The sequence below is a fragment of the Macaca thibetana genome, chromosome 20 (genome assembly GCF_024542745.1).
Source record: "Macaca thibetana thibetana isolate TM-01 chromosome 20, ASM2454274v1, whole genome shotgun sequence".
Lineage (NCBI taxonomy): Eukaryota > Metazoa > Chordata > Mammalia > Primates > Cercopithecidae > Macaca > Macaca thibetana.
In genome coordinates, this window is record NC_065597.1 from 56,165,012 (window position 1) to 56,189,854 (window position 24,843).

General features: G+C 38.3%; 1 protein-coding gene across 4 annotated transcripts in view; it reads right to left on the reverse strand.

The window, feature by feature from the left end:
• REXO5 (RNA exonuclease 5) overlaps positions 1-24,843 on the reverse strand; it is a 42,724-nt gene that overhangs the window by 11,095 nt on the left and 6,786 nt on the right. For all 4 annotated transcript variants that reach the window (XM_050774834.1, XM_050774832.1, XM_050774833.1 and 1 more), the window contains exons 4-13: positions 23,643-23,769; positions 22,493-22,589; positions 16,895-17,035; positions 14,269-14,357; positions 12,833-12,948; positions 11,573-11,711; positions 11,322-11,416; positions 10,232-10,334; positions 6,607-6,710; positions 5,755-5,875 (exon numbers count right to left, since the gene is read on the reverse strand). In XM_050774834.1, coding sequence (XP_050630791.1) covers positions 5,755-5,875; positions 6,607-6,710; positions 10,232-10,334; positions 11,322-11,416; positions 11,573-11,711; positions 12,833-12,948; positions 14,269-14,357; positions 16,895-17,035; positions 22,493-22,589; positions 23,643-23,769 — 1,132 coding nt within the window. The remainder of the gene's footprint in view (positions 1-5,754; positions 5,876-6,606; positions 6,711-10,231; positions 10,335-11,321; positions 11,417-11,572; positions 11,712-12,832; positions 12,949-14,268; positions 14,358-16,894; positions 17,036-22,492; positions 22,590-23,642; positions 23,770-24,843) is intronic.

Consider the following 24,843-nt stretch of genomic DNA (forward strand, 5'->3'; position numbering starts at 1 on the left):
TTTGGGAGGTCATGAAATTTCTAACTAGGCTGAATGGTGAAGGTCTCCCCCTGCACGAAGCAGTCTGTAAAGACAACTGGCTATTTATTCAAATGCCCAAGCCTCAACAATACCAACAACAATAAGTCACAAGGCATACAAAGAAACTTAGCCCAAGTTTCACTTCTGCAAAATAAAAAAGTTCTAAGATCTCTTTCACAAGAATATAAATATACTTAATACTGCTGAACTGTATACTTAAAAACAGTTAAGATGGTAAATTTTATGTTTTTTGCTGCAATAAGAAGAGAGGGAGAAGAGGAAAGGGAGAGAAAATCCTTTGATAAGTAGAGAAACAGCACAGAAGAAGAACAAAAAACTGCATTGAGGAAGGCAGAGTAAAAGAGACGCTCTTGAATGAAAACCTTATTCAAAAACAAATCAGTAAAATTAGAAAATAGTAGACCATATTAATCTAAACTACTGTTAAAAAAACAGCAACAGCTGGGCGCGGTGGCTCATGCTTGTGATCCTAGCACTTTGGGAAGCCAAGGTGGGAAGATAATTTGAGCTCAGGAGTTTGAGATGAGCCTGGGCAACATAATGAGACCTCATCTCTATAAAAAATTTAAAAATTAGCCGGGCATGGTGGCACATGCCTGTAGTCCCAGCTACTCGGGTAGCTGAGGCAGGAGGATTGCTTGAGCCCCGAAGTCAAGGCTGCAGTGAGCTCTGCTCATGCCACTGCACTCCAGCCTGGGCAACAGAGTGACACTCTGTCTCAAAAACAAAAACAAAAACCAAGAAATAAAGTGAGAATCGAAGCATTTCAGCTGATGAAAATTATTCCCCCTAAAAAAAAAAAATCAACCATGGAGCTAAAGGATACAGTTAACATTACAGTATAAACTGATTGAATATTAGCAGCCAAGCACTTGAGGATATGAAAAAGCAACTACAAGTTGTCAAGAAAGAATAGATTCAAGTGAAATTTTAATAAAAGGCATTAATGAAAAGCATGGAAAGAATTAGGAGTGTACAAATGAAATCAAAAGCATCAGAGAGAAAGTAGGTGAATGAAAGATAGGCCAAGGGGGCACAACATACATGCATAAGTGAAGTCTATGAGGAAGAAAATTAAAGCAATAGAACCAAATACTTGAAAATACAATCCAAGAAAACCTCTGGAAATAAAAGAAACTATAAGCTATATGTTGAAGGGCGCCTCAGGTACCAAGAAAAAGTGACTTGGAATGATCAACTCTGAGACATAGCTTAGTAAAACAATTAGACTTTAAACAAAAAGGGAAAAGTAAATCCTCGGTAAAAATAACTTACAAAGCCAAGAAAATTAGACTATCATTAAATTTCTCAAATACAACTTACAAGGATTTCCATCCCCAGCCAAGATTGAATAACAGAAGACTAGAGTTACCCTCTCTCCTCCAACAACTAATAAACTATAAAAAATATATGATTAAAGAGAATGAGAAGACAAGCCAGACTGGGAGAAAATATTTGCAAAAGACTTATCTGTTAAAAGACTGTTATTCAGATATACAAAGAACTATTAAAACTCACCAATAAGAAAATGAACAATGCAATTTTTAAAATGGGCAAGAGTTGAACAGACACTTGACCAAAGAAGACATATATATAGCAAATAAGCATACGAAAAGATGCTTCACATTACATGTCATTAGGGGACTGCAAATTAAAACAATGAGACACTAATACATATCCATCAGAATAGCCAAAATCCAAAACACTGACACTATCAAATGCTGAAAAGAATGTGGAGCAACAGGAACTCTCATTCACTGCTGGTGGGAATGCAAAATCGTAGACACTTTGGAAGTTCAGCAGTTTCTTACAAGACTAAACATACTCTTACTATACAATCTAGCAACTGCACTCTTTGGTATTTGCCCAAATGTGTTGGAAACTTATGTACATATGAAAACCTGCACACAGACATTTATAGCAACTTTGTCCATAATTGCCAAAACTTGGAAGCAGCCAAAATGTCTATCAGCAGGTGAATGGATAAATTGTGGTAAATCCAGGAAATATATAGTTATTCAGTGTTAAAAAGAAAAAACCATAAAGCAGTGAAAAGACATGGAGAAAACTTAAATGCATATACTAAGTGAAAGAAGTCAGTCTGAAAAAGCTACATACTATGTGATTCCAACTATGTGATGTTCTTAAAAAGGCAAAATTATGGAGACAGTAAAAAATAAATAAATAAATAAAAAATAAATAAATAAATCAGTGGTTTCCAACAGGCAGAGCACATTCATCACAGATTTTTAGGTCAATGAAACTATTCTGTATGATATATATGATATATAATGGTGGATATATGTCACTATACATTTGTCAACACCAAGACAGAACCCTAATGTAAACTATGGACTTTGGTAATTATATGTCATAGTGGGTTCATTGATTTTAACAAATGTACTACTCAGGTACAGGTTGTTGATAGTGGTGGAAGTTGTTTGTGTGGGTGGGTGTGGGGGTAAATGGGAACTCTCTGTACTTTCCTTTTTTTGAGACAGGGTCTCACTCTGTCGCCAGGCTGGAGTGCAGTAGTGTGATTATACGTCAGTCACTGCAACCTCCACCTCCCGGGCTTAAGCAATCCTTCCATCTCAGCCTCCTGAGCTGCTGGGATAACAGGCACATGCCGCCAAGCCTGGCTGATATTTTGTAGGGACAGCGTTTCACCATGTTGCCCAGGTCAGTCTCAAACTCCTGGACTCGAGAGATCCACCTACCTTGGCCTCCCAAAGTCCTGAGATTACAGGTGTAAGCTACAGCACCCAGCTTATACTTTCCATTTAATATTGTTGTGAACCTAAAACTGCTCTAAAAATTAAAGTCTATTACAATAACAATAATAATGCCCAAAAAGCCCTTGAGGCCCATGTAAGTGCGCAGAAAAAAAAAAACACCAAAATCCTAAGAACAGCAGTTCTCAGGATATCGGAAAATGAAGGACAGTGATCCTTAAAAGCTAGGAAACCGATAGATCTATAAACAATCCCCCTCAAATATTCAGTTGAGTAGGGATTAGTGTATCCATGTAAGTAAACTATGCGAGGTCAAGGAAAGGACGCCCAAAAGGATTAGAGGAAACAATCACACGGGCTAACACAAGGCCAGGAATAGTTTAGATTCCCAAAAGCTAGCGTGTAAAATCTCATAATTTATGGAGATCAAGTACTTAGTATGGTTTTGCTTTAGTAGTGGGACAAAATTTACTCTGGTTCCACCTAACCAACCTTAAAAGCAAGAATTCAAAAGGATCTGGCCAGGCATAGTGGCTCACCCCTGTAATCCGAGCACTTTGGAATGCTGAAGTGAGTGGATTATTTGAGGCCAGGAGTTTGACATCAGCCTGGGCAACATAAGAAAGAAAAGAAGGCCGGGCGCAGTGGCTCATGCCCGTAATCCCAGCACTTTGGGAGCCCGAGGCGGGCGGATCACAAGGTCAGGAGATCGAGACCATCCTGGCTAACACAGTGAAATCCCATCTCTACTAAAAATACAAAAAATTAGCCTGGTGCAGTGGCAGGCGCCTGTAGTCCCAGCCACTTGGGAGGCTAAGGCAGGAGAATGGCATGAACCCAGGAGGCGGAGCTTGCAATGAGCTGAGATGGCGCCACTGCACTCCAGCCTGGACAGCCCGAGACTTCGTCTCAAAAAAAAAAAAAAAAAAAAAACCGGAAAGAAAAGAAGGAAGGAAGCAAAGAAAGAAAGAAGATCCAAAAGGACCAAAGTGTTTCCAAGTAACTTTTCCACATCCCAGACCAAAGCTCACAAATATTTATAGAAATACAAAAATATATAGCACCCAACAAATTAAAATTCACTGTGTCCAGCATCCAATACAAAAAATTACCAGAATGCAAAGAATGAAATACAGTCCATAATAAGGAGAAAAAACCAATCAATTTAAGTTAATCTAAAAATGACACAGATTATCAAATTAATAGAGAAGGATGTTAAAATAGTTATTGTAACTATATTCTGGAATTTAGAAGCTAGAGGAAAGTCTGAATGTTAACTAGAAACATGGATGATATAAAATAGAACAAAAGTTAACCTCTGGAGGTAAAAAATACAATGTGTGAGGTGAAAGTACACTGGATTGGATTATCAGTAGATTAGATACTGCAGCACAATAAGAAACCTAAAGACATAGCAATGGAAACAATCTAAAAACAGAGAGGAAAAAAGACTGGAAAAAACATGAACAGCACATTAGTGAGCTATGGAACAACTTTAAACGGCTAATACATATGTAGTGGGAGTGCCCAAAGGAGGGGAGGGTGGTGAAAGAAGAAATAATGGTCAACACTTTTTCTAATGTGATGAAAATGATAAACCCACAAATTCCAAAAGCTCAACAAGCTCAAGCAAAAGACATATAAAAAAGGAACACTTGGCCGAGCCTAGTGGCTCACACCTGTAATCCCAGGCTGGAGTGTAGTGGTACGATCATAGTTCACTGCAGCCTCGAGCTCCTGCGTTCAAGCAATACTGGCATGTTCTTAAAATATCTCCCCACATATTTATTAGAATTAAGCGAAAAAACAAGAACTCTGCAATAGAGAAAGCAGACAACACCTTGACCAGGTGATCAAAATAAACAGCATAAAAGAGGGGCAGATGAATAATAACTGCCTCTGGATGCAAGACCCCAAGAAATTTGGCTAAGAATGCATAATCTGAATGTAATCATAAGCAACCACCACACAAACCTAAAATAAGCAAAACTCTGTTAAAAAAGGGAGGGGGTTTGATGCATTACTCGAAATGTATCAAGGTTATTAAAGACAAAGAAAGGTTGAGGAACTGTTCCAGCTTTAAAGGAGACTAAAAAGATACGACAAGTAATTGTAATACATGACCCTAGAAATGATACTGTTTTAAAGGGAAAAGACAAACTATAAAGACATTATTTGGTCAGCCAAGAAAATGAGAATACAGATGAAAAGTAGATAAAGGTACCAGGACAATATTAGATTTACTAAAATTGGTAACTATGTAAGATGTGGTTATGTAAAATAATATTCTCATGAAATACACTCTGAAGTATTTAGGGCCATGATATATGCAGCTTACTCTCAATTGGATCAGGAAATGTCATACAGAGAGAGGAAGGAAGAGAGTGTGTACATGAGAGAGCATAAGCATGTGGGTACACATAAATAATAAAGCAACTGGGGCAGAGTGCTAAAAAAGGTGAATCTAGATAGAAGGTATACAGGTGTTCTACCATTCATGCACGCTTCTGTAAGGTTGAAATTATTTCCAAACAAAATGTTTCCAAAACAAAATTATTTCCAAACAAAAAACACAGATCTTCTGAATATAACACAGTAAGCTCATGTTTGATGCAGCCTCTCTGACTTAACATACAGCAATGATAGATAAAATATAAAAAGAAAAAAATTGAAAAGATATAGCCAGGCTCAAAACCAAGATAAACATTTCCATGAACCAGAAACACAACAGAAACTCAAATACATATGCAAGGCCAAACCCAGAGGCCTGCTAGGCTCTGGAAGCAGGCATTGGCAGCTGACAGTTCTGCTCCTATGAGGACTTAGGTACTCCATACAAGATGTGAGACAGAAGCCAGACTTACTAACTGTAGCCAGGGTTGCTGATTTAAAAAAGCTTGACACTTGCATGGGGTGCAAAGGGCTACATTCCCCTCTGCTTTGAATATAACCTGCAAAGGTTCAGCAGGACACTCACCTCTTTATTTGAAAGACACTTTATAGTTTGACAGTTTCTGGAAGACGCAAGTTCACCAGCATCTGTCTCCCGGGTCAAAAAAAGAAGCTTCTGACCCACTGAATCCAAGCATTCTAAAACACTATAAAGAAGTAGAAGAGTTAAGGTAAGAACAGCAGTTTTCCAGAACCTGACAGTTATTTCTCTATACCTGCATTACACAACATGGTAGCCACTAGCAATATATAGCTATTAAAATTAAATAAAATTAAAAATTCAGTTCCTCAACTGCACTAGTCAAATGTGACTAGCGGCTACCAAACCAGATAGCACAGATGTAGAGCACTTCCATCATCATAGAAAATTGTTTTAGACAGTGTGGCTTCAATAGAGAGAGGAAGGATAAACAAGAAATATACCCAAAGCTCTCTATCAAAGTGTAGGCAAAATGCTAAAGATCTGATACATTTGCCATAGTCTGGAGACAAAGCCCTTTTGAGTCTGTGTGTGTGTCTTTCATAGTCTGGGCAATACAACAAGGCTACAGATTGACTCTTCTAGCCAAAATACCAACTAGTCTATCATCTTTCCCAGTGCTACCTAGGTTCAACATATTCCAATCATTTTTTTTTTCTTTTGGTCAAGGATATCATTTTAGACCAGCCACTAGATTCAGAAAATTAGAAATTAAATACTGTATATTAAGGCTAGAAGGTGGTATTTTTTCTGTGGTTTTTGTGATAGATATTATTTATTTTTTGGTAAATAGTTTTCAATAGACTCAAAAGAGGATAAAAACATTCTCAGGTGTTGTTAAACAAGAAACTAGATACTCCATTTGTCTTTGCTCTTGTTTCAAACTGAAAATATTACCTTGTGTTTGGATGCTGAAGTATTTCTGTTGTGTTTCTAGGCTCTTGGCCTGCTGCTTGTATTTCTTGGTGATTAGCTAGTGCTTCTAGATTTAGTTCTGCAATCTTGAAGAAAATAAAGTGGTAAAAATATAATTTCTTGCAAAGCATTTGATGCTCAAAGAAATACAAAACAAAAAGCAACAATAATGAAAAGCAAAAAATCCACTTGAATAATGTTCTCTCTTTTCTTAGGCAGTGGCTTTGCCATTGCCACAGCCCTGGGATGGCTTCAACAGTTACCAGATGGTTTATGGCTGCTTAGCCAAGAACGGCAATCTGTTACCAGCTACAAATGTTGTTACATGAATGTGGGGAAGGGCCAAGTAGGGCTGATTGAAAAAGGATGACAATTTTGGTTCATCACTCATCCAATAGTCGGTCACTTAAAATTTACCTCTCTGCAAACATGCAATTTTGGAAATGATAAAAGAATGGCTTTACAAGAAAATTTTTTAAAAAGACTATTTATTAGTTTAACACAAAATCATGAGAAGTCTATTCGAGTTGATATTTCTTCTCCTTCCATAAAGTGGGAGCCCACCAGGGAGTTGTGATGTAGAGAGAATAATTTTTAAAGTTACAAATTTTTAAAAATAAACTTCTTTTTAAAGAATCAATTTGGATTTACAGAAAAATTATGAAAATAGTACAGAGTTCCCATACAGCATACCCCCATTTTTACCTATTAGTAATAGATTCGTAGGGTGCATTTGTCACAATTAATGAAACAATAGTAATACATTATTATTAACTAAAGCCCATGCTTAATTCAGATTTGGTTAGTTTTTATCCAAGTGAGATACAATTTTCACTGGAAATCAAGCATAATTAAGCTCCCCAAGTGTGGTTTGGGAATCCTGGGGTTTCCAGAGATCTCACAAGGGGTGAGATCCTTCCTTCTCCAACTATGTGACATAACAGACTGAATGTAAAGCAGATATGAAAAGTCACTTGTTTTCTATTAAGCTAGATGTTAAAAGGTTTCACAGAAATACCTAAAACAATGATGCTCTTTCCACTAATTTTTATGGAAAATTCTTTTTTTCATAAAAGCAAGTTATTTGTAGCTGGACAGAGTGGCTGTGTATGCTGAAGTTCCAGCTACTCAGGAGGCTGAAGTATGAGGATCCCTTGAGCCCAGGAGTTCCAGTCTAGCTTAGGCAACACAGTGAGACCCCATCTCAAAAAAAAAGTGATTTGTGTTAATATATAATGGTTTTTTATTTATCTTAAACTAATATTAAAATTTATGCAATTTCCAATATAGTAAATGTTGATAGATATTGTAACCCAGAGTCCCTGGGTCTTCAGGTGCACACTATAAAAGTGTAACCCCTGTTGAACCTTGTTGTTTCAAAAGGGTACAGGAAGAAGACCAGCTACAGCAAGACAAAAACCAGCTGGAACCAGAGATGCCTGAAGTTAGAGATGAACTTGGCAAACTCTCTGCATTACCATACTAAAAATCTCACTTAGGGAGGAACTTATTCTCTATTTTCTATACATGTATGTGTCAAGGAACAAACCCTGCCTTTACACATGCAATGACTCAGCCAACTAGCAAAATAAAAGCCCTGCTTTTGCCTTCATTTGGGGAGACAGTGCTTTGGAAACTATCCCTGGTGTTATTACTTGTTGCAAAGTAATAAAATCCCCTTATTAAATCCTCCTTGGGCCAGGCATGGTGACTCACGCCTATAATCCAAGCACTTTGGGAGGCCGAGATGGGTGGATCACCTGAGGTTAGGAGTTTGAGACCAGCCTGGCCAACATGGTAAAACCCCAACTCTAAAAAAAAAAAAAAAAAAAAATTAGCCAGGTGTGGTGGCAGGCACCTGTAATCCCAGCTGCTCGGGAGGGTGAGGCAGGAAAATCTCTTGAACCAGGGAGGCGGAGGCTGCAGTGGAGAGATTGCACCATTGCACTCCAGCCTGGGAGACAGAGTGAGATTCTGTCTCAAAAAAAATAAAAATAAAAAAATAAATCTTCTTTGGTAGTGGTCATTGGGTTAACACCCACCAAGTGATTAAACTCACCACTGCGTGGGTAACAATATAACCCACATTAACAAAAGAGTCATGAGACCAAAAGGGTTTTAGAACCTGCTGTAGTGATTGAGAGCAGAGATTAGCAAACACTAATACATATTTTTTTGTAAATAAATAAAGTTTTATTTCAGCTGTGCCCACCTGCGTTGACATAATGTCTATGGTTGCTCTTGCAGTATCACAGCAAGTTGAGTAGTTGCAAAATTGCAAAGCCTACAATATTTACTAACTGGCCTTTACAGAAAAAGTTTGCTAACCCCTGGTATAGATAAAAGACAGAATGTGACAGACATGAGTTTCAATTCTGGTTCCACCTCTGACTGGCTGTGGGACCTCAGATAAGTTATCTAACCTTTGATAACCTCAAAAGGTTCATGTATAAAATTGGAATGATAATGGTTAACTCACAGGGCTGTTGTGAGGATTAAATAAGATAATGTATATACGGCATTTTAGAATAATACACTTAAGACCTCAGTGAGTGGTGGCTATTATTATCTATATGCTCAAAGAAGATCTGTTAGAATGTCTTTTTACTATCTGACACAAAGTCTGGCTGTTGCTTATTATTCTATGTGGAGTACAATTTATTTCATAATGGAGTCATGATGGAATGTATTATGCAATGGGACAATCTAATAGGTTAGAATGCATTATAATAAAGTTTGTCAGAGACTATGTCCTCTTCCATGTCTCCCTTATGTGCTGTTCTAATCTGTACCCACTGAACTGCTGGTGAAACAATTGTATGCTCCCCCTACTCTAAGAAAACTAAAATCTATGCAGAATTTCTATAATCATTACAATTATTAGTATTAACTACAATAATCACCATGCCACCAGTATAGTGCTTAATATATTTAAGGCACTGTGCTAAGAACTTTATACACAGTATCTCATTTACTCTCAACAATATCCTAGAAAAGTGTGTATTCCCCTATTATACATCCAAAAACTGATGTTGTTCAGAGAAATTGCCCTAGATTATACAGCTAGACATATAGTAGAACATATATTTTAAAACAGATAAGCCCAACTGCAGAGACTATATACCTAACCACTACATTATGCTAGTGATAGGGTCTTAATTCAAAATATATGCTAGGCTTCAATCACATTGCCATTTTCTTTTTTTTTTTTTTTTTTTTTTGAGATGAAGTCTTGCTCTGTTGCCCAGCTAGAGTGCAGTGGCACGATCTCAGCTCACTACAACCTCCACCTCCCTGGTTCAAGCGATTCTCCTGCCTCAGCCTCCCAAGTAGCTGGGACCACATGCATGCACCACCACACCCGGCTAATTTTTGTATTTTTAGTAGAGACGGGGTTTCACCATATTGGCCAGGCTGGTCTTGAACTCCTGACCTGGTGATCTGCCCGCCCCAGCCTCCCAAAGTGCTGGGATTATAGGCGTGAGCCACTGCACCCAGCCCACACTGCCATTTTCATAAAATAGGTAACAGGAGTTGGTAGTCTATGATAGACTGATTTAGTCCTATGATTTTAAGAAAGGTGAACACACTGGTCAAAGATACTAACCTTTTTTGGGCCATACTTAAGGAAATACTGAGCCAATTCAAGGATTATTCTAGCATCTTCTGTGGCATCATGACCAAGTCTGTCTGGACACTGTATATCCTTCCTGGAAGGTCAGTATAAAATTGACATACTCACAGCACTTTTAATGATAGGCTCTTTCAACCACCTCAAGTGTTGTGATTACATATAAAATGTTAGAATTCTGGTAATTAGATTTGCATCACAACAATCAAGGTTCCTTTATTCCAGCTAATTGCCAGGCCCTGCAAGAGGCACTGGGGGTGCAGAACAATCAGGAATGGCTTTGTTCACAGCAAGCATAGCATGTGGACAAAAGGCTACCCAACAAAAAGCATCTAGCTGACTCCCCGGCCAGTCCCCTCTCTAAGAAATGGGGCAGGCCCATTTCTTAGATCTAACCATTGTTTAAAATTGCCTTCCTGAAACTTTTTTATTTGTATATAAGTGTCTATACATACTTAAATACTTTCTTAGGTGTTTTTAAAAAGCTTAATATATATATATGCCTATGTCTATAGATAGAACTAAATCTAATCTATATCATATAAATATTGAGGCATATATAAATCTTGCTCTGCATCTCTTATTCTCAGGAGTGTCTTAGAGAGGTTTCCATATAACATACAGATTTATCATATTCTTTTGAACAACCAAATATTCAATAATATAGATAACCATAATTTACTCAGACTTCTAGAATATTTGAGGTTTTTCTATTTTGCTATTTTAAACCATATTATAATGAACACCTTTGTACATATGTGTCTTAATACAATAGGACAGTATAAGTATGTTACACTATCTTGTATAGGCATATAGGTATGTTTTGAAATTTTGGTTACCTCTTCTGCCTTCATGGTTCAGTTCTATCCATTAAGCCTCAACTATGAATGTAAACCCCTGTCTCTATTGCTACAATTTCTTCATTTCATAAGAAATGCAAAAATATAATGTTTATAAACAAAGAGAGCAGAAATCCTGAATTTTGCAATACGCATTAAATTAGATACTATATGCTAACTTGCATGCAGTTTGTCAGAACAATATTACAGTATATAAGCAAACCTACCCCAAAATAGCTTTGGCTAAGAACTTCAGCTTAAATCTTCTGCCCTGCTCTCTGACATAAAGCAATGATGTATCAATAACATATGGATGTATCATCTGAGGAAGAAAGAGAATAAAATGAGTAATGTCTTATGCTAAAGGAAAAAACAAGTGGGCTAGCAGGGTGGGGGAGAAAAGCCCAAGACTTTAGATTTGAGATAAATGGAACAGGCATTTATACTGAAAATACAAAGTCCTAAATCAGATACTCACTTTCAGTGCTCTGAGATCCAAATCTAAGGAGTGGCCCACTAACACGGCATCAGGAGGAAGCAGTGCTTTTAACTGCCTCTGTACATCTTTGAGTTTGGTCGTCACTGGGTTAAGAATCTTCTTCGTGATTCCCGAAAAGCTTTCAATAAAAAAAGAGAAATGGACAGGCGAGGATATTAACAAGTTTTCCTCTCTGGAAAGACATTTTAAAAATAACATTTTAAAAAATTATAGTTTATATATATATGCTTAGTGTCCAAAGTGACAAATAAGAATTAAAAATTAGTCATAATCCTATCACTCAGAGATGATCGCTTTTTACATTTTATTAAATGTCCTTCCATACTTTTGATATAGATTCAGGTATATATTTAATTTTTATAAAAATGTAATCATAATGCATGAGCTGCTTTTTAACAAATCTATCCTTTGTAATATGTTGTAAACACATTTTCATATCAATAAATCTATTTTAGCACATCCTTTTAAATGGTTACAGAGTGAGTATTCCATCATACAGATGCAACATATTTTAACTAATCCCTTACTTTCAGACATTTATATACCTACATTTTTGCAATACTGTGACAAACATGCTTGTGCATACAACTTTGCCACACATGACTGTTCCCTAAGAATCTAATTGTCAAGTCTGCTAATAGGACAGTTATTTATCACTATCATTGCCTCTCTGTCCCTAAGTGGTCATGAATCTACCGGTGCCACTTCAATGGATGGGAACAGTAATGTTTCACTGGCTTCTTGCCTAGTCACTGTGTGTACATTCTGAAATTACATGCTAATCTTTGGAAAAGTAGACTAACATTTTGAGCTTTGAATTTCTGTTATGAAAAATAATAGTTTTGTTTGTGTTTTGGGGGTCAAGGCAGATTAAGCTCTAACATCACTTGACTGCCAAATGATGATTTGCAGATTTTCAGATGAGGTCTTATCAGAAAGCAAAGCTCCAGCTGTTTGGCAGTTGTAGATACTGATTATAATTGGGAGATTCTGGAACAAGGAAGATAATATTCTGCTGACTTAGGTCACAAGAAGATTGAAGATCAAGAAGGGCAAGAGCATTATACACTGACATTGTGCAATTTCAGCATTAAAATATACCTATGTGATGCCCTAATCTTTGATAATACTTAAGTAGATAAAACCCAACTAAACTGAAGCTGTGGGCCATTCTTCTTAAGAATTATTCCATTCTAGTCTGATAGCTCTCAGAAGAGCTGAAGACAAGGTGAAAAATACCTGGTGAGGTAGTCCAGAATCTTGTTTTCAGGTTTGACCAGTTCATCCATAACACAGCAGCCTCCTTCAGCAACCAGTGAGATGCGTGTTAGCTCTCTCCCCTTAGATGTGAGGCACTGAAAGACCAAGATGTAGTCAATCTGCTGAACTGTGGAAGGTATTGCTTCCTCTTACTATTTGCACTATGTCATTTGCCATCTATTCTAATCTACCAGGGTCCCTGCAGCAATGGCACAAACTTGCTTACTAGAGGATCTAGTGTGAGTGAAATTAAAGCTGGGCAGGCTGCTGAATGTTACACTTAAGAGGATCAACACAGTGTAATTTGCACAAGGAAGATGAATGCAAATAGTATTAATAATTGTATCTACCATTTATGGAGTGTGTACTATATCCAGTATTATGCTAAATACCACTAATAGGTAATTTTTATTAAGCCCATTCTATTATCAGCTAGTGCTGTACTAAGCATTTTATATATGTCACTCTCATAATTACCTTTTGAGGTAGTCTTTATTATTACCCCCACTTCACAGAGGGAGAAGCCCAGGCTGATATGTTAGGGGAATTTGTCCAAGGTGACATAGCCACTAACAGGCAAGGACAGGATATACACCCTGATATGTCAGATTCTCAAGTTTTAGGTCTTAGTTACTCTATTAAGAATTGAGAAACTGTTTCCTGAGTACTGAAAGAGGATGCACTGTCTTTGAAAAGAGGCTTACTACAATTAGATAAAGCAAAGCATGAGGGGAACTTAAGGAGAGAAATCCTACTTCTGGTCTTCAAGGTGTAAAACTAAGCCAAACCAACAATTAAGGCAAAGTCCTCATAGCAGCAACAACAAAATACTTGTTCAAACACAAGGAATCAACTTATAGTAATGTGCAAAGACTTGATTAAACATAGTAACTAGTTGGAAAACTTATGTGATTTTTTTTTTTTTTTTTTTTCCTGAGATGGAGTCTCGCTCTGTCACCAGGCTGGAGTACAGTGGCGCAATCTTGGCGCACTGCAATCTCTGCCTCCTGGGTTCAAACGATTCTCCTGCCTCAGCCTCCCGAGTACCTGGGACTACAGGTGTGCACCAGCATGCCCAGCTAATTTTTTGTATTTTTAGTAGAGATGGGGTTTCACCATGTTGGCCAGGATGATCTTGATCTCCTGACCTCATGATCCACCCACCTCGGCCTCCCAAAGTGCTGGGATTACAGTTGTGAGCCACCGCACCCAGCCACTTATGTGATATTTATTCTTTATCCTGGAATACAGATCTAAGTTTTCTAAAGTATGAGTAAAAGGACCTACTTTCAGCTATTAAAACAGAATACTAGAAATGAATGTATTCGTTCATTGGTGCAATAGACTCAAGAAATCATTTTCTACTAGACCTCAGCTTGTAACACTCTAATTGAAAAATCAAAAGTAGTACGTGCCATTTCACAGTCAAGTCCAAAGAGAGGACTATTGTCTGCTATAGAACCATTACATTTGGTAAGTAAAAAGTTTTCACACTCAGGAAAACCTAGGAAAAAAGGAAGAAAATATTTGCCTTTAGAATAGAGATGGTAAACATCACTCTTAGATTCAAGCAGGTAAAACTAAAATACTAGATATTTTAGTCAGATATGTCGGTATGTTAGACACTTGAAATACAAAGACTAAATAAGATACAATCTCTGTCCTCAAGTTTTTCACCATCTACTCATTTTTATATTGAAAGAATAACTTAGGCTTGCTGTTAGGAGGAGATTCTGGGGCTTGAACTTCCTGGCAGTTGCCAAGTAACAATTTTTCCTCCTCATGAGAAAAGAGATAACTAAATCATGGCTAAACTCAAAGTCATTAGGCCCTTTCCATGTCAGCGCTAAGAAAGAATGAATAAAGTATGCAAATAACTGTATGTGAAATCTTTCTTTCCTAAATACAGGAAGAGAAAATAGGAATGAGATTCCATCATAATAGAGATCTAAAAGGATTTCACAGCAGGAAGCAAGTTTAAGTAACATTCACCATACATGTCCCTCCACCCAACTCAACCCTCAAGATTCCTCTGAAACATCTATTCAGAGCCTTGCCTGCATTTTCTGGAATCACGTGTTTCCTACAGAGGCTCAGCTACAGACTTAAGGTACTCCCTCTATTTGTGTACCCTGAGTCAATAACCATGCATATTTAGCTCAGAGACCCAAAAGCATCTGAATTGTTGAAGACTTCTACCTTCAGGCAGAGGCTGGAGCAGTAAAGGTAACATCTAAATCTTGTTTGACAAGGAACAAACGGGGCTAGGCAAACCTTTGACCGATTTCTGATTCCCAGTACTGTGAAATTTCCAACTAATCGCAATTAAAAGAATCAAAATATGGTCTATCCCAGAGAAGAAAGGCAGCCCCAAATCTCAGAGACACTATACTTGCAGCCTACCTTATCTATATTATCAGTGGTGTTTTATAGGTGTCAGCAGTACTGCCCTTACTACGTGCTCATGTGACAGTAGTGCAACCTCAAGAAAAAGATGGTTATAAATATGTTAAAATAAATAGAGAAAAAGCCATCTATAAAATGGAGTTAAAATTTAGTTCATATATCATAGGATTGCCAGTTAATATACAAAAAAGCACTTGGTATGGTGCCTGGGACCTATAAAACACATCCACATCAACTTAAAAAAATAAATTAAAAAAAATAAAATTTATGCATCCAGAATATAAGAACTCCAATAATTCCATGATAAAATACAGCCCAATTTAAAAATGGACAAAGGATCCGAATAGACATTTCTCTGAAGCTATACAAATGACTAATAAGCACATGAAAAGTTGCTCAAAATCATCAGCCAACAGACACATGCAAATCAAAATCACAAGGAGACACCACTTCATAGCCACTAGGATGGATATATTCAAACAAGATAATAACAAATGGTGGCAAGAATGTGCAAGAACTGGAAACCTCGTATGTTGCTGGTGGGAACGTAAAATGGTATGGCTGCTTTCACAGACTGACAGTGCCTCAAAAGGTTAAACACAGAGTTATCACGTGACCCAGCAATTATACTCCTAGGTATATACTCAACAGAAATGAAAGCATGTGTCCACACAAAAAACTTGTACTTGAATGTTCATAGCAGCATTATTCATAATAACTAAAAAGTGGAAACAACTCAAATGTCCATCACCTAATGAACAGTCTATCCAATGGCAGTATCATTAAGCAGTGAAAATAAATGTAGTACTGATACATGCTACAATATGGATGAACCTTGAGAACATTATGCTAAGTTAAAGAAGCCAGTCACAAAGACCACATATTGCACATCCACTTACAGGAAATATCCAGAATGGGTAAATCTATATATAGAAAACAGATTAACGGTTGTCAAAGGCTCAGGAGTTGGAGGGAAATTATACTATAGGGTTTCTTTTGGGATGATAGAAGTGTTCTAAAATTGTGGTGATGGCTGTACAACTCTATGAAGATAGTAAAAAATACTTAATTGTAACTTTAAGTGGATGAAATGTGTGGTATGTTAAATTATATCTCAGTTAAAAAAAAGGAAATTTAATTATCATTGCTATAATTAGGAGGTAACAAAGAAAATAAAATGAAATCAAAGTACTCTTATTAAATTCTTGCTGTATAATTGACCAAGGCTCTGAGCCTAGACCTGCTCTATTTGTTAAAGAAATGTGGGGGCAGTGTGGGAGGAGAATTAGAAGTATTGGAAAAGTGTTAAAATATTAAAGACATACTGTTTTTAATATAAAGAAATGAAAGAAAACTGAATGAAAAGGAAAGGGAATAACTTTCTCATTAAATATTATTTCAATGCTCTTCAATGTCACATTCATGTACTACCTAAAATCATCACTTTGCCAATCACAATATACATCACACACTTTGGGATACACTGTGCTTAAGATATTTTCTCATTAATAGAAGATGAAATAAGAATAAGCCATTCAGAAAACAGCCAGATAAATCAATCTCCAACAGTAGTATTTAAATAAGCTGTTAGATATTTTTACATTGTTGGCAATATCAGATTAGGCCTAAGCCCACCTTGTAATGGAAAGTGAAACGTTCTCATTTCCTCCTTTGTCAGAAGGCATCTGGTCAAGCCCACTTTCTTACAGCCATACTTTTGAATGATGGGGTCATTCTGAAGGTTGATGGTGGCTTTTGCATTAGAAGGTAAAGGCCCTAAAAGAAAAACAATTGAACGTATATTAGAATGTGTATTTAAGAACCCTAGAAGACATGTCTCCTGAGGTTGCATAGGCTAAGCACAGGGAAGATCAAAAGATGTATAAAACTCAGCCCCAACCATTTAGGGCCTTGCAATCTATTACAATTATAGGAACACAGAGAGGCAGGGCATGGTGGCTCATGCCTGTAATCCCAGCACTTTGGGAGGTGGAGGCAGGTGGATTACGAGGTCAGGAGATCGAGACCATCCTGGTTAACATGGTGAAACCCTGTCTCTACTAAAAATACAAAAACAAAATTAGCCGGGCATGGTGGTGGGCGTCGGTAGTCCCAGCTACTTGGGAGGCTGAGGTGGGAGAATGGTGTGAACCCAAGAGGCAGAGCTTGCAGTGAGCCAAGATCGTGCCACTGCACTCCAGCCTGGGTGACAGAGCAAGACTCTGTCTCAAAACTAAACAAAACAAAACAAAAAAACACAGAAAATGAAGTCCCAAATGAGCTAAAACAATAAAGGGATAGGAGGAAGAATATACTTTACACTGGAGTGTCAGAGATCAAGAAAGGGAAAGATTAACTGAGTCTTAAAAAAACACAGAATTCAGATAGTTGGTATATTCAACCTGTTCTTTACAGTGCCTGTCACTCCCTTACGGTTCATTCTAGCTAAATATACTCCACCCTCAGCCACCTATTTAAGCAGCGAAAGCTTGTTCTTTAACCAGGGACCATTACTGATTGGATTAAGGGTATGACCCGGCTCAAGAGAGGTCATCTATAGATTGACCAATGACTTGATATTCCTTATCAAGACATGCTCTTAAAAGGAAAAATCAGTTGATCAGACTGCCTGCTTTAAGAATTTTCACTAAAAAATATAAAGAACTGGGCTAGTTACAGTGGTTCACACCTGTAATTCCAGCACTTTGGGAGGCTGAGATAGGCAGAACACTTGAGGTCAGGAGTTCAAGACCAGCCTAGCCAATATGGTGAAACCCCATATCTACTAAAAACACAAAAATTAGCCGGGTGTGGTGGCATGCACCTGTAATTCCAGCTATTCAGGAGGCTGAGGCACAAGAATTGCTTGAACTTGAGAGGTGGAGGTTGCAGTGAGCAGAGATTGTGCCATTGCACTCCAGCTTGGGCAACAGAGCAAGGCTCTGTCTCAAAAAAAAAAAAAAAATATATATATATATATATAGAGAGAGAGAGAGAGACAGAGAGACAGAGAGACAGCGAGAACTCACTAGTCAGAACAGGAAAATACACACACAGATAAGTAGATGCTATGAGAGGGTTGGAGAAAATCTCTTCACTGGGGTACTTAGGTTCCTGCTGGCTTTCTACCCACATATATCCTTCTTCAAACAATACTTGCTCAAGATGGCCTAAGTGAGTAGTTGGTCCTTGTGAGGAAAAGAGCCAAAGTATCATAAGTAGAAGAGGGCATTCCAGGTAAGACAGAAACGTAGAGTAAACTTGGTTTGGCAGTAGACCAGTGATGAAGAAAAAAAGGTCTGTGCAAGAGACAAGTATAGGAAACAAAGTTGAGAGAAGAGGATAATTTTCGTCCACCATTTAATACATAATGGGGAGCCACAAAAAGTTCCTGAAAGTGGAAGTGACATAATTAAAGCAGTGTTTTAAGAAACATCAACCTCAAAGATTTGTAAAAAATGGAGTAGAGGCTGGGTGCATGGCATGCCTGTAATCCCAGCACTTTGGGAGGCCAAGGCAAGAGGATTGCTTGAGTCCAGGAGATTGAGACCACCCTAGGCAACAGAGCAAGACCCAGTCTCTACCAAAACAAAAATTGGTCAGGCATGGTAGTGCATGACTGCAAGTCTTAGCTACTCAGGAGGCTGAGGCAGGAGGATGGCTTGAATGTAGGAGTTTGAGACTGCAGGGAGCTTAGATTGTACCACTGCACTTCAGCCTGGGCAACAGAGGGAGATCCTGTCTCTAGATTTTTTTTTTTTTTGGAGACAGAGTTTTGCTCTTGTTGCCCATGCTGGAGTGCAACGGTGCAATCTCGGTTCACCGCAACCTCTGCCTCCCAGGTTCAAGTGATTCTCCTGCCTCAGCCTCCTGAGTAGCTGGGATTACAGGCATGCACCACCACACCCAGCTAATTTTGTATTTTTAGGAAAGATGGGATTGTTCCATGTTGGTCAGGCTGGTCTCGAACTCCCGACCTCAGGTAATCCACCCACCTCAGCCTCCCAAAGTGCTTGGATTATAGGCATGAGCAACTGCACCTGGCCTAAATTTTTAAAAATACATAAAAAAAGAAAGAAAGAAAGACAATGAAGTAGAAAGAGGCTAGAAAGTGCTTTACAGTAATTCTGGCCAAAAAATTATGAGCATCTGCTAGAGGCAGAAATACCATTTGACCCAGCAATCCTGTTACTGGGTATATTCTAAAGGAATATAAATCATTCTGTTATGAAGATACATGCAAGTGGAAAAGACATGGAATCAACCCAAATGCCCATCAATGATAGATCGGATAAAGAAAATGTGGTACATATACACCATGAATACTACGCAGCCACAAAAAGGAATGAGATCACGTCCTTTGCAGAGACATGGATGGAACTGGAAGCCGTTATTCTCAGCAAACGCAGAAACAGAAAACCAAACACCACATATTCTCACTTATAAGAGGGAGCTGAATGGTGAAAACACATGGACACATGGGGAGTAAACAACACACATTTCGGGTTGTCAGAGGGATTGGTGGAGGTAGAGCATCAGGAAGAATAGTTGATGGAGGCTGAGCTTAATACCTAGGTGATTGGTTGATCTGTGTACTAAACCACCACATCACACATTTACCTATGTAACAAACCTACACATCATGCGCATGTACCCCGGAACTTAAAATAAATGTTGAAGAAAGAAGGCCAAGTGCAGTGGCTTACGCCTGTAATCTCAGCACTATGAGAGGCTGAGGCGGGTGGATCACTTGAAGTCAGGAGCTCAAGACCAGCCTGGTCAAACATGGTGAAATTCTGTCGCTACTAAAAACACAAAAATTAGCTGGTGTGGTGGTGCCTGCCTGTAGTTCCAGTTACTGAGGAGACTGAGGCACAAAAATCACTTGAACCCAGGTGGCAGAGGTTGCAGTGAGACGGGATCATCCCACTGCACTCCAGCCTAGGCAACAGAGCAAGACTCTGTCTCAAAAAAAAGTTGTTACCAGCATCCGAATTAAGATAGTGAAAGGGATGGAGGAAAAGGTATATAAAACATACACAAAAAACTGGTAGAACATGGTGAAAAAATAACTCAATTCAGCCAGCAAAATATTTAAATATTTATCTATAACTTTATTATATACCCGGCACTGTTTTGGCCACTAGGAATTTCCCAATGCACAAAACCAACAAAATTCCTCATGAAATTTAACTTCTAGTTGGAAATATGGATAATAAACAAATAAATATGTAATATATCAGGTAAGATAAGGGCTTTGAAGAAAAGGAAGAGAAAAGGATAGGAAATGTTGGGGCAGGAAAAGGGTTATTGTCTTATGTTTTTTATAGGATGATCTGAGAAGGTCTCTGTTAAATTGACATCTGAATAGAGATTTATAGAAGCAAAGGGAATTAGGCATGCAGACAGATTGGGGATAGGGAGCCAAAAGAAAATTGTAAAATTCAACACTGGTGTCTTAGAGAAAAATGACACCAACAAGAGGGAATATGAAGAGCCCATTATTTGAGGATGAGAAAAATGCTTTTAGCTATGTTGTGACTGAGGACAGTAGAATATCCAAATAGCAATTGGAATATTCAGCAGGCAGTTGAGAATGCAGGCCTGCAAGCTAGGGCATCAGACCTAGAGATAATGATATAGGAGTCATTCAAAGAAAACTAATAGGTGAACTTGGCAAAAACAGACGAATACTCCAAAGGAAAGACTGATTAACGAAGATCAGAGTGCGAGGGACTATGCCTTGGGGACTGTGATATTTAGCATGGGTAGATGAAGTGAAATACTTAAGAGGATAGAGAAGTTGCCATAACCTCTCTGGCTCCTCAAGGCCTACAGAATAAAATCCAAAATTCTTTTGGCATGGCATTCAAAGCCTGCAGGTTGTCTCTCTGTGGCTGGTACAGAATATAAAAATAAAAAATAAAATAAAAACAAAGCCTGCAGGGTGTGGCTTTAATCTGCCTTTCCAGCTTTGTCTCTCATCACTGCCTCCTCCTATTCTTCTCAGCATGCCCAACAAGCTGTACTCTTCAAACACGTCAAATTTCTTTTTCCTGATTACATCTTTTCTTTCACAATGTGATGTTTTTACTTGAACCTAGAATCTCATGATTACTCTGTGATTTAATCACAGATGTTTAAAATACAATGCAGATCAAATCAAATACAACTGCAGATCAAAAATGGGCATCCATGAGAAGAAGAGAACAATGGAAGGATAGAAAATTAGAAGTGGGGATTAGGACAGAGGATAATACAAGCACATTTCTAGAGGAGATAAGAAATCAAGTTACTCCTCACTACTTTTTCAACACTGGTTGATATTATTCAATTTCTGAACACAAAATACAGTATCATTGAACAATACCTAACCTTACTATATGCAATGAACTCTGATAAGTCCTATACTATTCTATCACTCACCTCCTGGAAAAACCAAAAAGGTTAGCTAAAACTTGCTAATCAGATACAACCCATAGTTTGAAAAACACTGCTATCATGAATCTTGCAGCTGGCTAGTATCTAAACCTCCTGCCTATTTATTCTTCACTGTGAGTAGTATCAGCAAGTATCCCTTATATTAGTCAAAGGCATGATCTTCCTTCCCACCTGTACACTGGTGGGTACAAAGACCCAGTGACAGTTTAGAAATTATTCAGAGTAATTCATAACAGTCCAATGTTAGTGATACCCAGGTATCCTTAGCTATCTAACCAGATGGTTTCTGAGGCATGAACCCTGGCTGTGGTTCCTGCTATCTAACCTCCCTGGGTACCTGCCCAGTTTTCCTTAAAAGATCTGTTCTTGTGGCCCAGGTATGGTGGCTCATGCCTATAATCCCAGCACTTTGGGAAGACAAGGCGGGAAGATCACTTGAGCTCAGGAGTTTGAGACCAGCCTGGGCAGCACAGTGGAGCCCCGTTTCTCAAAAAAAAAAAAAAAAAAAAAAAATTAGCTGGGAATGTGGCACGTGACTATAGTTCCCCAGCTACTCAGGAGGCTGAGGTGGGAGGACTGCTTGAGTTTGGGAGGTCAAGGCTGCAGTGAGCTGTGTGATCACAGCACTGCACTTATGCCTGGGTGACAAGAGTGAGACCCCATCTCAAAAAAACAAAAATTGTTTTTGTGCTTAAGTTAGTTAGAATTGAGTTCTGTTGTGCTAAACCTACTTACAATCATATCCACACCTTTTAGAGTGAGCAAATCATCAAACCAGCATCATAGCTATACCTTCCATTGTCTTGGGCAGATCTCCAGCTCTTTGTTTTGTTTGTAGCCCAACAATATCAGCTAGAAAATCAGATGATGGTGGAGGCAAGCGGAATTTCTGAAAATATATTAACAGGTTTTAAAAAAATGGTTGAACAGCTAAAATACTGTGAAAGGCCTGGACTTTTATTGTCAGCTCAGTGCTTTTAAAGTTCTAGACAGTAATTGTTAGCATTTTAAAATGAGAACTGTTTCCTTAATATAGAAAAGTGACTAAGTAAATGAAGCCACACAACGCTAATCGATCCCTGTGATTATACATCGTAAAAAAGACAAACTTTAAAGAAACGTACAACTTAGACAAGAAAAGTCCCTTTGTATTTTCAAAGTTCTTCCAAATCTATTATTTCATTGGAAAGCATGCCATTGCCATCAACCACAGGGCAAAAAGGTTGAGAGCTTCAGCTTCAGGTTCACCTGGGCTTAAATTTCAGCGCTACCACTTACAGGCCAGAACTTGGGCAAGTTACTCAGTTTCTCACATACAAAATGGAAATTAAAAAGTATCTATTTATAAGACTATTGTGATAACTGAAGATGATATGTGTAGCATGTGGTCCATGGTTAATAGAGAGCCTGACACACAGGGAGTGCTCAATAAATGAAAGCAAAAAAAGAAAATGGTGACCCAGGGAAGTTAAATTAGGGCTCACCAACTCAAATGCCTTCAGGGATAAATGGATGAAATGGGTCACTAGGAAATGGAAGAGGCTATGGGAAAATGGAAAGCAGGTGCCTCTTTTTAAAGATGACAACTGCTATTCAGTTCCATATACTGTTTTAAGGGTGCCCAATCTTGTGATTTTTTTAAAGAGAGGTAGAAAACACAGCTTGTATATATATTTTATAATTTCTGAAAACACCATAGCCCAAATAAAATAGAACAATATCAACCTAGGAGCTACAGATTATAACCTGGGAATAAGTGTTTGCCTAGATTTCCAAAGAAAATCAGAGACAAATCTACATGAGGCCTCTAAGGTCCTTTTGCTTTATATATCCCCTACTGTTTGTTCAGTTAGGTTGCCAAGGAGCATGGTCCCTGACACATGCATTCGTCTCAGAATGGGAGGACAGACTCAGCCCCTAGTGCAAAGTTTTCTTAACTTACATGTCTGAATGCTTTTCGAAGACATCCAAACTCCAAATAGAACCTGTAAAAGTGTAGCTGACTCATTCCCTGCAGAACAAAAACCACTACGTTGTTTAGGTGGTTTTGATGAAAAAGCTGGCACCAGCTGCCGAGAAATCAAACCAACACAGTTAAGAGAGATGGCCTTAAGTCAGTTACAGGCATATAGAGGGGAAATAGGGGAGAAGGAGCAGGAAAAGCAGTGCGTGAGAGAGAATAGAATTTATCATCATTCACTATCTGCCTGAAACTGGAAGACAGCCATTATTGCACAGAATTCAAATAAAGATCCATAGAGATAAATACTTATTGCATTCAAATCAAGTAAAATACCAAGCAAAACACAATGCATTTAAATTCACTGTCCTATTGATTAAGATTTGTTTGGAATCAAACAAAGTCATCCCTAAGATCCCAACCTACTCTGCAGTCCTTCCTAAGCCAGGTAATCAAATGGCTGGCTTTAAGAATTTCAGTTTTGGCCGGGCACGGTGGCTCACGCCTGTAATCCCAGCACTTTGGGAGGCCAAGGCAGGCAGATGACTTGAGGTCAGGAGTTCAAGACCAACCTGGGCAACATGGTAAAACTCCATCTCTACTAAAAAAATATACAAAAAAATTAGCTGGGAGTGGTGGTATGTGCCTATAATCCTAGTTACTCTGGAGGCTGAGGCAAGAGAATCACTTGAACCTGGGAGGTGGAGGTTGCACTGAGCGGAGATTGTGCTGCTGCACTCCAGCCTGGGTGACAGAGCGAGACTGCATCTCAAAAAAAAAAAAAAGGTTAAATCCTGCTCCACCCGTTTTTGTAAATAAGACTATTGAACTACAGTCGTGCTTATTTGTCTGTGTGTTACATATGGCTGCTTTGGGCTACAATGGCCAAGTTGGGTAGTTGCAATAGAGACATAAAACCTACCAAAAAAAAAAAGTTTTAGATAAACTGACAGACTGATGGCTGTAATTGTTGATGGAGAAGACAGTTCTCAAAGTAGCTAGCCAATTCATAACAACCTCTCCCAGAAAGATGTATTATTTGTATACATACAAAACATTTTTCATAAGACACTTAATAATGGCACCAACAATATCAAAATAGTAAGATTCTCTTTTTTTTTTGTAGGGACTGGGTCTCGCTATGTTGCCCAGGCTGGTCTCAGACTCCAGAACTCAAGCAATC